The 14,019-nt window shown below is 39.3% G+C and overlaps 1 protein-coding gene across 1 annotated transcript; it reads left to right on the top strand.

The window, feature by feature from the left end:
- The first annotated feature begins 818 nt into the window (after positions 1-818).
- plagl2 (pleiomorphic adenoma gene-like 2) lies at positions 819-13,489 on the top strand. The gene is made up of 2 exons (XM_070895080.1): positions 819-1,078; positions 12,235-13,489. The coding sequence occupies exons 1-2, from the start codon at positions 819-821 to the stop codon at positions 13,487-13,489; spliced, it is 1,515 nt and encodes a 504-aa protein (XP_070751181.1).
- Positions 13,490-14,019: the final 530 nt, after the last annotated feature.

Raw genomic sequence — 14,019 nt, 5'->3', positions numbered from 1 at the left:
TTAGTTTCCACTGTTTATATTTTTGTTTTTACTATTTTTTTTATTTAGGTAGTTTCCATGTTTCTTAAAAATCTCCAACCAAAAGGGTATGCAGACAACAATCTATAATCAAGCTTTTACCATTATCACTAAATGCAGAAAAGGCAGCCCAAGTTGACTTGTTCTCTTGTTTTTCTTGGACTCCAATTATAATTTTCCTTGTGCGAAGGCACCTACATGCCCTCTTTCTGATGTCCTGGCATGGTTTTGCTCTTACAAATAAGGAATCCATTCCTCGAACTTCTGGACACTGTATATTGTCTCACAAAGTACTGCTCTGCCAGTCTGACCTTTGCTATATGTTCGTAATGAGCTAAATGGAAGCATGTTTAGTGAAGTTGGCTTCTGCAAAGTGTGGTCTGCATGTATATAAGGATCCGCATCGTGCGATTTTCAGTTTTAGATGAATAGAATTTTGGATTTTGTATAAAATTGCCCTTGATAGGAAATCTTTTCCTTAATGAAAATAAAATGGGAGCCTGAACATCTTGTATCTTTGGTCATAGCTCGCCCAGAGATGGTTAATAAATGAAGGTACACAGATACAGTGATTTTCATACTGTTTAGAAATGTTAATCTTTGTATTTAATTTGACTTTTAGGCCTAAAATTTCTATACTCCTCCCATATTGCTGAAGCAGCCTTTAAACTCTGGATGCAACAGGTATCTATCAACTGGAAGTGATCATAATACACAGACTGAAAACACAGGAAATACACTTGGTAGCGAGAAGGTGGGTAAAGCCCCATTTTTCTAGGGACTTGGCCTGTAAGGCTGCAATGGCAGCTGTTGCCACTGATGACCTAAGTCAAATCACAATAACAAAACAGAAAGAAGATACGCAGAAGGTTTTAGAAGCCAAATGGAAAGGGAAGGAGTCAAAGCCAAGGAGAACCCTTGAGTGCCTGATCTGCGGAGCATTCTTCAGCAGTGTTGACAAACTTAAAGTCCATTCATACTCTCACACAGGAGAGAGGCCCTACAAGTGCTCACACCCGGAGTGCGCTAAAGCCTTTGTGTCCAAGTATAAACTTCTCAGGTATGGGAAGCTGAATGGGAAAAGTGCCCTAAAACCTGTTTATCAAATGTATTTAATCCTTTGAGGACGCAACTTTCTATGCTAATTGTGTAACACGTGCATCATCTTTAGCTTACAAAATGGTTTTGAAAGAAATTCGGTAAATAAATTATGAAATTTAATTGGAACAATATTAAGTAATAGCAGTACTTCATGTATTTTCTTATTAACCTCAAACATATGAATCATTTTTTAAAGAATGTTGCAGAAATGCTACTGCAGTCCTCAAAGGGTTAACTTAAGTATATACACCTCCTCCAGGCTGAATGAGGATTCTTGCAAACCATCTGCTAAAGACCACTCCACTTCTGACCATTGCCTGCTCCAGTGATTTCCTGCATAAAATGATGTCACACAATACAGCAAGGATATAATATGCTGTTTGGCTACCGTTACAAATCACGTAGATGTCAAATTATTTCCTGGCACCCAAATGTGTAAAAAAAAAAAGAAACCTCTAAAAACATGTGCTTTTCAAATTGTATATGATGTATTGACTGGGAATTCTGCAATGATTCCAGTCAGAAATCATACCAAACAGCCAACAGTGTATCATATCATCACAGAAATATTGGGTTTTATTTAGAGCAATGTCATGAAATTCCACTTTTTGTCTTGTATTTGTTAGACACATACATTGAAAATATTCCAAACCAGAATGACAGCATTTGATTGAATACAATTTGTGTATTGCTTCTGCCCTGATACCAGGTGATGCTGGGATGCAAAATTCACAGCGGTTTTATTTCTAAGGTGGCTTAGGAATAGGACAGGAGAATGTATCCAGTAGAAACAATAAAAAGAATCTATTAAGACAATATCGGTGCTACTTAAAATTTAATTGAAATTATACCAAGGAGAAAAAAAAACTGTGCAAGAGAGAGCCAGGGGACAGCAGTGTAGTGTTGGTGGTCAGACCAAGAGCAAAAAAAACCGTAACACAGAGCTAAAAAGTAGTGACAACATTTTATAACACTAAAAAACTCCTGATGATTGTATAATAATATGTAAATTTCCATCACGGATCATGCCGAGAAATCAAATGATGATGCTGGTGATGGAAGGCAGTTACAGACATCATTAATGTTGGTACCTCTCTTTCCTAAGCCTCAGCACTAGCTCCCTATCACTGGTCTTTGAAAATGGGAAATTCAACTTCCTGGTGATCTTGGAATCTTGCTGCGAGTGATAACTGACATGCCAGACAGGTCCCATTCAGTTACCAAGCAGTTAGTAAAATATAAAAATGCAAAGATTCTGGTCTTCTAATGGAACAAATAGAAACACAATTGCCTTACCAACAGTGGCTTTAATATGAATTGGATTCAAGCTCCAGCCCTAGGTCAGAAAGTTTCTCCAGTGAGTGGCTGAGTTGTACAGGCTGAGACGGTCTCTGGTTGAATCTCTAGTCTGTGCTTAGTTAGACGAGTTGCTAAGATCACAATCAACCTTGGTGTCCTGGGTACCGGAGAGATTCCTGCTTGTCATGGCTATCTAGTGACCCCTGCAGGAAGTGCATGGGTATAGATGTTAGATGAGAATATTGTCAGATGTGATGCCCCTGCAATTGAAGCACCTATTGACACTCGCCATCAAGGCTCTCAAATGAATAATGGCGTCTTGGGTGGGATACCTGAGGGAAGCCTTCAGGAGATGGAAGGAGAGAAAATTGACAAGATAAAGAAAAGAAATGAGAAGCCTGCTCTGCCTCTGAATAAAAGCAAAGTGCACCCACTGGTGTCATTAGGCACCAAGCAGATGAGGAAGATGCGAGGTTTAATCCACAGTCTGTACTGAAATAGTTGAGCTCAATTAGGAATTTGGTAGTAGAGCTATAGTTCACATCATTGTCCAGGAAGTCTTAAGCAAGATTTCTGTTCCGTATTGCTAGAGTGAGGATAGGATCGGCTTGTCCAGTAGTGAACAGACTACTATGAGTGCCTGGGCCCACAAATGAAGAATGGTGACTTACGTGGGGTTCTGAAAGTCACTGTGGATTTTCGTCCTCCCTTATTCTATATGATGAGTGGGCGGGGTGGGTGATCACCACGGACTTCGTAGTAATTAGTAAGTTGCAAAGTTGCATTGGTAGAGGCCTTGAACCAGATTGTTTGGTCTTTCATTTGATTAGAGAATACTGTATGGATTATGGGGAACTAAAAGAGGGACAAATTGTTTAAAGATTATTTTTGACAAATCAAAGTCTAATTTTTACTGTTATTTACACTCTTAACTTTTATTTTAGACAATGTCATTAAAATAGATTTTATTCAGGATTGAGCCAGGTAAAATTTTAGAAGTTTCTATAATGCACTTTTTTTTTTATCATTGCTTCATTTATCTGTTAAGGTGCTAGTATAGGAACATTCCTCTTTGCTGATGCCATTGTTTCACTGCCAGCTGCTGGTCCCCCTTCACGCATGATCCTCCCATCCCAGCTTTAACTAATCAGACGCAGAGTTTGAAGCACCACATGGTGAGTGTAATTTCCTCTGTACTAGACTGGCTGAACCCTATTACCAATGGTGGCGCAATAAGGAGAAGTTTGGCACAGAAGTCAATGGGAATTTAGAGTTTGCACAACTTGTTGCCCAAAAGGACCACCTGGATCTTAAGCCCATCTGTTAATTTCAGTTTTTTCTACCCTGCCCACAGCATTCACGTAAGCAACAGAACATGAAGAACACCTAGAACTGTCAAAGGCATCATTCTGTGTAGTGGCAAAGACAAATCCAAACCACAACCAAGGCTGAGATAGATAGACTTTTGGACTCCAGAGGAATCCAGGGATATGGGGATAGAGCAGGAAAGTGGAGTTGAGGTTGAAGATCAGCCGTGATCTTACTGAATGGCGGAGCAGCTCGAGGAGCTGTATGGCCGACTCCTCCTATTTCTTCTTATTACAACCTTCGGCATCTCGTCCACGATTGTACTTAATACCAACAATGAGAAGAAGATTACCAATAGAAACCTCTCAACCTGCTTAAAAACCGTCTTTTGAATCATTGTGTGGTTCAACAATACAAGTTTGCTTTCTCTTTACCAATACCATTGTGTTCACCAGAAATGTGAACCAGGATTGGAAAGCAACAGATTTGAACTCAAGCATAATATAACAAAAGTAAAATACTGTGGATGCTGGAAATCTGAAAGAAAAACAGAAAATGCTGGAAGCAGAGCGTATTCTTGTTCAGTTACTGCAAAGTTCCTTGCTGCCTACTGGAGGTTTAAATGTTAACTTTGAATACAAGATGTTTTCGTTAACAAATATAAGAGCGTGGAACATGCGAAAGAATGAAATAGGAAAAGGCTGTTTGGCCCATCACATTGCCTTGCTCAGGCCACATACAGTCTAATCTATCATGGACTCTACCCCAACTATTTCACCTCCGCCAGGAAATTCTTTATAAATACCTACTGTATCCCAAAGCTTAGCACGTAAAACTTCATCTCCACGCCTGCACTGTCAGCTCGGACTTGCTGATATTTGAAGATAATACTTTCCCTTGTCCCAAGTAGCATAGAAATCATGGTGTCTCGTGGATAATTTGATTCTCTCAGGCCGATCCCTATAGTCTTCAGTTCAGTTTCCAACTTCTCGACAAGTAGCCTATCAGTAATGATCGTAGTGCATTTATTAGATTGGCCACTTTTCTCATTTGATGGATCAGACCTGGGAGTGATGGTATTTATCACTCACCATTTACAATAATTGCGGATCAACTAGCAACAAAGCAAACAGAATGCTGAGCTGCCATGTTAGATCAGTCGAGTCTGAGACCATCATGCTGAAGCTCTATAGTGTTCTGGTCAGACAACACCCTGGAGTGCTATGTTCAGTTCTGGTTACCGAACCACAGGGAAACAGTGCAGAGCAGGGAAGCCAAACTGATTCCTGCATTTGAGGGTTGACTTATGAGGAAAGGATAGAAAAACTCAGACTCTTCAACCTTGATTAAAAGGGAATAAGAGGGGACCTTATAGAGGTATGCAAGATACTAAATGGAATAGAAAGCTTAATCCAGAATTCAACCACATTTGTGGGAAAGGTGGAAATAGGTTAAAAACTGGTAAAAGGCAAGTTCAGGACTGAATTCCTGAAGCACTCCTTCACATAGAGTGATTAATACCTGGAATAGTGTTCTGAGTATGATCATGGAAGCAAAAGCTCGGAGTCATTCACGAGGCAGTTAGATACTGTGATGTGGGTGGGCTGCGGGGTGCTGAAAAGTCATATTAAATAAATGGAGCATATTTCCATGATCAGGGAACTTCAATAACCAGCCATCGCTTTATTCAGAATTCCCAGCCAGTAATAAATGTCACAGTATCTCAGAGCCCTTGAACATATTGTCGCCTCCTAAATCTATGTCCATGGTTCCTGCAACTCCATGCTTTCCAATCGGGTTTCTGTCCTCTGCCACAGTGCTGAAACAGCCCTATCCAAAGTCACAAATTGCATCCTCTGTGAGACTGTGGTGTATAATGCCTACTTGACCTCTTAATATCCTTTGACACTGTCGACCACACCATTCTCATCCAGTGTCTCTCCTCTGTTTTTCAACTCAGTGCGACTGTCCTTATTCAGTCTGATCATAGCCAGAGCATCTTCATCAATGGCTTCTCTTCCTGTCCCCACACAATGACCATTTGGGGTCCCCCAAGGATCTATCTTTGGCTCTACTACCATGCAGTGCAAAACTTTGCAGTCTCTCTCTCACCAAAGTTTAGAATTCTGGCATGAATTTATCAGGCACAGCACATCTTAGTGCAGCTTCTAAGTTTTTGACCAGCAGTTGCAAGCGGCATTTCACTTTCATCAGAGTGATTATTGAGAATGTTGACTTGCACAACAGGACCTGCCTCTGCTCTCCATACAGAACGCGGTTGGAGGATGCTTACTCGTTGTCATAATGTGCCCTGTTGGAGCTACTTGTTATTGGCTGGGTTTGCTTTTTTCTACTGGCCTGGAGCGGTTATTCCGATTGGCTGTGCTGATCACGATGACGACTCCTGTTTCCCTTGATGTTTCCGTGCTGCTGAAATTTGGCATTTTCATCCGCGTTACAAACCATTTTCAACAAACAACCAATAAACAGTAACCAAGGAAGTAAAGCACTTACACACTGCTTTTTGTCTTACCATTTTACCAACAAATGCACATCGTTAAAGTAGATATGCATTTGTTGTGTAGATACGAAGATTGAGATTACATGCCCACTGTAATTTTTTTATTTACGAGAAGAAAAATATAATTAGCCACATCTGTATTCTTAATTCATCACACGTGACTAGTTACTAAACATATTGGACAACACTGTCTTGGGACATTTTATCTTGGGTTTAAAGGGGCTATATAAATGCGGCTTGTTAAATGCAGAATGCCTTGATCACATGACTACAAACAAGGGTATCATCCAAAATATATTAAAATCCTTGAGTGTTTGCGATAATTAGTCACACTTAGTTACTCCTGTGTGATAGATGCAAAGAACACAGTTACATGCCAGGCCTTCAGTACACATATCCTCCATCTGTGGCAGTGGAGTGCTTCTTCTCAGTTTGTTTCTTAATTCCCAAGAGCTGAAAGTATCTCCTGAGGCCCTGATAATGTTTTATTTATTACAATTTACCTCCTGCATTCTTTATTCACACTTACTTTTTACTGTGACTTTTTTACAGCTCCTATACACCCCCTCTGCCATGCTCAAATAAATGCTGCCCTGTTACCAGCTCCCACTTCTGCATTCGCCTCTGTCCAGCCTGTACTCCTGCTCCCATCTTCAATGCTGACTAATCTCAAAACATGAAAGCTCCTCACTTGCAGTCCCCTGCCTGCTCAGCCTCCACTCCTTTTAACCCCAGTGTGCCTCTTCTCAATGTAGCCAGACTACCTCTTTGGTATCTTTTCCATCTCTCCTTAACCCTTCCGGTTTTCCTTCTCCATCTACTGCCAGCACCTACACCACTTCGATCTAACTGCACGAGAGCTCCCTGCTCCAATGCCATTTGATGCAAAAAAAAAGATGCAGATACCAAAAGTACCCAAACTTTGTCAAATATAAAATAAGCTTCCTTGCCCTGGCCGTAGCTGGAAAAAAATAGCAGATTATGCTTCTGGCCTCTGAAAAGTGTCATGAAAAGCATTAGGATGCCCCAGCTTTACTCCAGAAAGCCTCCTGCTTCGCTCTCCGACCAATCCAAAAACTAACTACAACTATCGGGAAAGACTGAACAGGTTGGGACTCTTTTCTCTAGAAAAGAGAAGGCTAAGCGGTGACCTGATAGAGGTCTTTAAAAGTTTGAAGGAATTTGATAGGATAGACATAAAGAGAATTTTTCTACTTTTTGAGACCAAAACTAGGGGCCATTAATAGAAGATAGTCATGAATAAATCCAGTAAGGAATTCAGGAGAAACTTCTTTAGTAAGAGAGTTGAACTCGCTATTACATGAAGTAGTTGAAGCAAGTAGCTTAGAATCATTTAAGGAGAAGCTAGGTAAGTACACGAAGGAGTATGGAATAGAAGGATAATTTGATGGAGTGAAATGAAGTTAAGTAGGAGGAGGCTCTTGTGGAGCATAAACACCAACATAGACCTGTTAGACTGAGTGCTTGTTTCTGTGCTGTAAAATTCTATGTAACTACAATTGAATAGATTCCCAAGCCAGGACTCAAATGAAAGGTGTTCTTGTCCAACTCTTCAAGGATCTAAAACTCTCCATCATTCCCAATCATATTGATAATGAACCATCCCCAGCACTCCCCTTTCCTAGTGCCCCAAAGAAACAGGCAGTATTACTTACCTTCCTCCAATTAATCTGCCCCTTCATGTAATTAGGTTAAAATAGATAAATATAGCTCTAATAATTCATTCCATCCTCTTCCAATTCTATTAATTATTTATTTCATTCCTCCTCTTGGATCTCCATTGTTTTGTTATTTGATGTATTTCTTCCAGCTTTATTATTTATTTAATTTCCCTTTCCAGTAAAGTTTAAAAAAAAGTTATACTCCCTTTTCAGTTTCATTGATTTTGTGTTCCCGCCCTCTTTCAACCCCCTCACTTCTTTATTTCATGCCCCCCCTCCACCTCAATTATTTAGTTCAATCTCCCCTCTAAAACTGTAGTTGTTAGTATTATTCGAGACCTGCCACCCCCGCCTTGCACACCTTGGTTCCATTCCAAAACTTCAAATCCTTTCCTTGTCAGCGAACCCCACCTTCTGACTTCTTATGAACTGTGCCATAAGAGATTCCCAAATAATCAAAGAAAGATCAAGAGAATGAGTTTTATCAAGGAAAACAGCTGATTTGGAACATTCTGATTCCTCTCTCATTTGAATTTTTCAAATTTAATAAATACCTTTTCAAAATTAAGTTGCTTAATTCACTTTTCACTTTAATAGTGGGGAAGATACAATGCTACAATGTTGTTATCAGAGTTACATTTTATTTTAAATGAACACAGCGACAAGACCCAGGTTATTATGCTTAGTATTTCATCTTTTGTTTTAACCCCCTGTAGTTATGGCATCACTGTCATAGATCAGCACTGAAATAGGTCAGTTTATAAGATTAAGACATTTAAGGGAAAAACTTAGATTGGCAAAGTTAACATGTAAATGCTTAATAACTTGTGCTACCTACCGATGTGGCTATTTTTACACAGGGATAACCTGTTTATTTTTAATGGGTTAATGCCTGTGTAACATTTGCACACACAAGAATATAGTATGAGGGTGTTAAACTTTCTGTATGTGAACTTTGCAAATCAGAAATTCTACCTTTTTTGAATATACAGAAGTAATTGCTGAAGAATTAATAAAGTATTAGAAAATTCAAATTTAATTAAAAAATGTTATTCAGCAATAGAAATGCACTGCGAATTTTGCTTAACAAAATCACCTGGACAATAAACAATAATGGGACTGTAGAACATGCAGATTGTATGCTTGAAAATTGAGTGATTAGACTACAGTACTGAAAATCTTTGAAGCACCCGTTCCCCACCCAAATTGGGCTGCTTTTATAGCTAACAAAATCTATTAATACTGCTGTATGACAGCTGTATCTCACCTGTCCCACTCCTATATTTGCAGCAAAAGTGCTATCAAATGCAGACTAGATCCCTGATTAATTAAACCTCTAGACTGCTTTCTAATCAGTTCAGTGTTGCCATTATTTTTCTGTTTGCACTATGTGTACCAGAATCATAACTACCTTCTTTATAAATGGGTTTATGATTTTGTTACATAAAGTGCGCAGAGGAAATTGCCCCATTGTTTCGATATGTTGTGTGAAACACTATTATTGTTTTTCTTCAGCAATATCATTAGAACAAATGATTTGCCGACACAAAACTGCTTTTGATACCAATCTGACTCTCATTCTGCAGAAAGTTGGTTGATGTTAAAAGCTGATTCTGCCTCCCTCCCTTTCTCACTATGGGGATTGAGATGACACAATAATGATGAATAACCAATACACCCACGATAATTTATCAAACTATGGCAGTTGTTTACAGCATTTCTTTGGTATGACCAGAACTGTCTGCTAATGATTTTAAGATTGGAGTTTGGGCTCCATTGTTGTAGATTGCCTTTCAGATATAGACTCTTCTGAATCAAATCTAGCCCAAAGTAGCTCTGCGCAGCAAGAAAATGCCCTTTTTTTTGTCATTGACTTTAGTGATACCAGGCTAGAAATTATAGTTGCCGATTGTAGCAGATAAGTGGACATGTTGACATGACAAGCCTCTGTCTGCTCTTTTAATGAACCTGTTAACTTGTTTAAAATAATTGGTTAATGCGGTCATTAAAATTGCACACAGAGAAATGTCATACAAATGTGTTGAGCTTTCATCCACAATCTATGATTATCACCAACGAAGTTTGTATATCTACTTCAGCAAACTGGACATCTGATGGGCCCTCTATACTCACTGAGAACGAATGAATTACACTAAGGGACCATCCAGTGGAATCATTTCATAACGAGGATATTTAGCCAACCATTAAGTTAGCAGAGTTGCATTAAACCTGGGTTATTCTGTGAGCAAAGATTTTATGAAGACCATATAATCTGCCTCGTCAACATTTACAACTGAAGGAATTATCTGGGTCAAGGTTTTGGATGTCTTAAACTGCTTCCAAATAGACTTTACTAGACTCTGTAGGCTAGTCATGTTCCTCCGAGTTTGTAGAACCAACAGATGATTTGTTTCAAATCTATATAAAACTATCATAGACAAGGCAGTGATAAAAAGTTCATAATGACCTGGACCACTGTGTGAAGGGTTTTTTATAACCGTGCAGGCTAAATTGAGAAAACTTGGAATAACCCACCAAGAAAATTAATGAATTTCCACCACGTTGGCTACACAAAACAATAAACTTTCCTAATTTATTTCCTCTTTACTTGCCTTTAAATGAAAGTTTAAAAAAATTATTTTTGCAGTGATGGAGTTGTTTCAGCAATCATGTCAATATGCACACACAAACCCAATAGAAACACCTGCAATATGCTCTAGCATAATACATAAAATTATTGATCATGACCACAACACAGGCCAAGAATCACAGTCAACTCCGTTCTATTTGCGCTTATATTTCTTACTAGCTAGTTTGTCCTGTTTCCATTGGTGGGCCTGGAGGCTTGGAAAAGACTGTTCTTTGTCCTGTTGCCTCATTGCTGGAGACATTTCAAATTGAAACCGGTTAGTATCCACATCAAGATTTATAAATTTAATGGGAATATTCTACATCCACAAGGTACACACTCCTTTCTCGTCTCCCTTATGGCCAATCAATTCCTTGTACTCTTGTATTTGAGAGTGTTAGCTGTCTTTGTGGTGGTGGGGGAAAAAAAAAGAGTTGGAACCACCATCACAAAATATCAGTTGAAGACTTCACCCTAATGGTTCAGTGAGTTTATTCAGTAAGTAGTTAAAGTATTCAGACCAAGAAAGACTTAGGTTTGACCCCAGTCTCATGGGACGGGAATGCTACAAATTGGCCTCCTTGATTCTGGATTGGAAGGATTATCTGACAAATTCTTAATCTTGGACATTATCCAGCAACTCTTACTGAAAGTGTGCATGTGTGGACAGTAAGTGATAACTGAGTCTGGCTCGACTATAATGCTCAGTCATTGTCCAGGCTCGCGCATGCATAATGGCCACTTGGGGAGGTGACAGAGGACAATCAGTGCCTGTGGAAGAAAAGATCTTCAGGAGAGGATGAGGAAGAACAAAATTGGCAAGGAATAAAAGAGCATAGTGAAACCTGGAATATGAAATAATGGTTATCTACAACAGCAGACAAATCTGGTTGATATTTGGGCCGAGTTTTGAAATGCAGCTTGACAACCCAAATGCCGTGATATATCACACGGCTTAATCTATAGGCTTAATTATTCAGCCATCCCAAGGGCCCTAACTCTATACACTCGTTGTGTCCAATGATCCCTGTCTACACTTCCTTTGCTGTCTTCAGTATTGTAGGCATCCTCTGCCTCGCTCTGCATGGCTACCTTTTCCTATGTTTTCCAAATTGCTGTTGTTTTGAAACTAGTAACCTAAATTCTAATTTTGTGATGTATGCAAATGTTGACAAACATCAAATTATTTTACTTTGTATCAACTTAATAGCAACTCGACAGTTATTCTTTCTGCTGTTCTATTTTTCAGTTCTTTATAACATTTCCATTTCCCTCAGAAAACAAATCGTAGTTAACAAAGCATTTGATTTACGAGATGGAAAGTATAATTTTGTGTACTCAAGTATGCAATGCTGCTTTCCATTTTCATTTCAAAATGTCGAATTCTTTCTCTAGTCTTTTGCATTTTCTTGTAACAATTCAAAAGCTGCATTATATATTTTTACTTCGATAAGTTGTGATATTTGCACTGAATTTTGCATTATTTTAAATCTCACTAATATAATTGATCTTTTTTGCGCTCATAACTTTTAATAAACATAAAAGTAATTGAGATTAAATGCTAAGTTTACACTTATTTGTAATCAGCAGTAAATCTATCTAATGTGATGCTACCATTAATTATTTTAAACTAGCTTGTGCATAGTTCTGATTGTTTTCCCTATTATTTTATTTAGGCACATGGCCACACATTCACCACAAAAAACACATAAGTGCACCTACTGTGAAAAAATGTTCCACCGGAAAGACCATCTGAAGAACCACCTTCAAACGCATGATCCAAATAAAGAGGCATTCAAATGCGAAGAATGTGGCAAAAACTACAACACCAAGATGGGCTACAAGCGCCACCTCGCGCTGCATGCTGCCTCCAGTGGTGACCTGACCTGCAAAGTGTGCCTTCAGACATTTGAGAGCACAGAGATTCTGCTTGAGCACCTGAAAACACATTCGGGCAAGTCAACGAGTGGAGTGAAGGAGAAGAAGCACCAGTGTGACCACTGTGACCGACGATTCTACACTCGGAAAGATGTTCGGAGGCACATGGTAGTCCACACAGGCAGGAAAGACTTCCTTTGTCAGTATTGTGCTCAGAGATTTGGCAGAAAGGACCACCTGACAAGACATATGAAGAAGAGTCATTCACAGGAATTGTTGAAAATTAAGACTGAGCCATCCGATATGATGGGTCTGCTTCACTCCAGTCCACCCATAACAGTGAAGGAAGAACTTAGTCCAATGATGTGCATGGCTTCTAAGGAGGCAGTAGGTAAGCCATTTACTAGTTTGCCAATGAACATGTACAGTCCACACATTCAAACCATGACAAATTCAGGATCATCGCATAGTCTGGTTGCTAGTTCTCTAGCTATGGGAATGGGTTGCCAAATGGAGTCCCCATCTTCAATTCATTCAGCACCTCCTCAACCCCCTTCTAAATATCAGCTTGGATCTACCTCATATGCCACTGGCTTGCCAGATAAGCCAACAAAAATCGAGATGGAAAGTTACTTAATGGACTTGCACAGCAGTTTGCCACTTTCATCCCATGAATCTCAGTCTTCAGCTAAAGTAGGTTTAGATTCGCAAACTGGGCCTCTGGATGACATTTCTGGTGAACATTTGCTTTCCAAAAGCCCTGCTATAATTACTGAATCCCTCTGTACAGCAAACATGGACTTTTCACATTTGCTGAGCTTCTTACCACTGAACCACCCTACATACAATCCACCTGTTTCAGCAGGGGGACTGATAATGGGCTACGCACAAAGTGAGCCTCAGTCCTTACTTGCCTCTCTTCAACCTCAGCTGCAGGACTCGCAAGGATCTGGAAATGGCCTGAGCCTTGGGCCTCTTCATCCATTGTCTCCAGTCTTTACCACCAGTCTGAGCACAACAACATTGCCACGTTTTCACCAGGCATTCCAGTGAACTGCTATTGGATCTTTTATTCAGTAATCTGTGCTTGGAAGTGGAATTTTCTGAAGCGCACAAAGCTTTCTAGAACTCAAGGGAAGCTTAAAGCTTTGAAGAAGCTTTTATAAGGCAATTTCCGTTATTCAATTTAATCCATAATATGGAGGTTTTTAAATCTATTAGCAACTGATGAGGCATATACAGTACAAACAGTGAGCCTTTTGCTTTCAACATTCTTAACATGGATACAAATCCACAGGAGGGCTGAACCTATCAGAACTCTAAGAAGTGGATGAGTTTTAATGTGAAAATTACTCCCCAGACAGCTACATGCTTCATATGTTTTAACATACATGGAGACCTGTTACAATTGAGAAGTTATTCATGAGCTAAATGTCTGAAATAGAATTACAGGGAAAAATTAGTGAAGGATGGGAAAAATTAATATAGTTATTATGGCATTATGCAACGTGTATTAATCTCCGCTTTGTCGATCATGCTTGGGTGTCTGTTCAAATAGTGTTTTAAAAAAAAATTGTCACACA

Source organism: Pristiophorus japonicus, chromosome 12 (genome assembly GCF_044704955.1).
Source record: "Pristiophorus japonicus isolate sPriJap1 chromosome 12, sPriJap1.hap1, whole genome shotgun sequence".
NCBI lineage: Eukaryota > Metazoa > Chordata > Chondrichthyes > Pristiophoridae > Pristiophorus > Pristiophorus japonicus.
The sequence above is the reverse complement of the archived record's forward strand: the minus strand, read 5'-3'. Positions and strand labels throughout refer to the sequence as shown.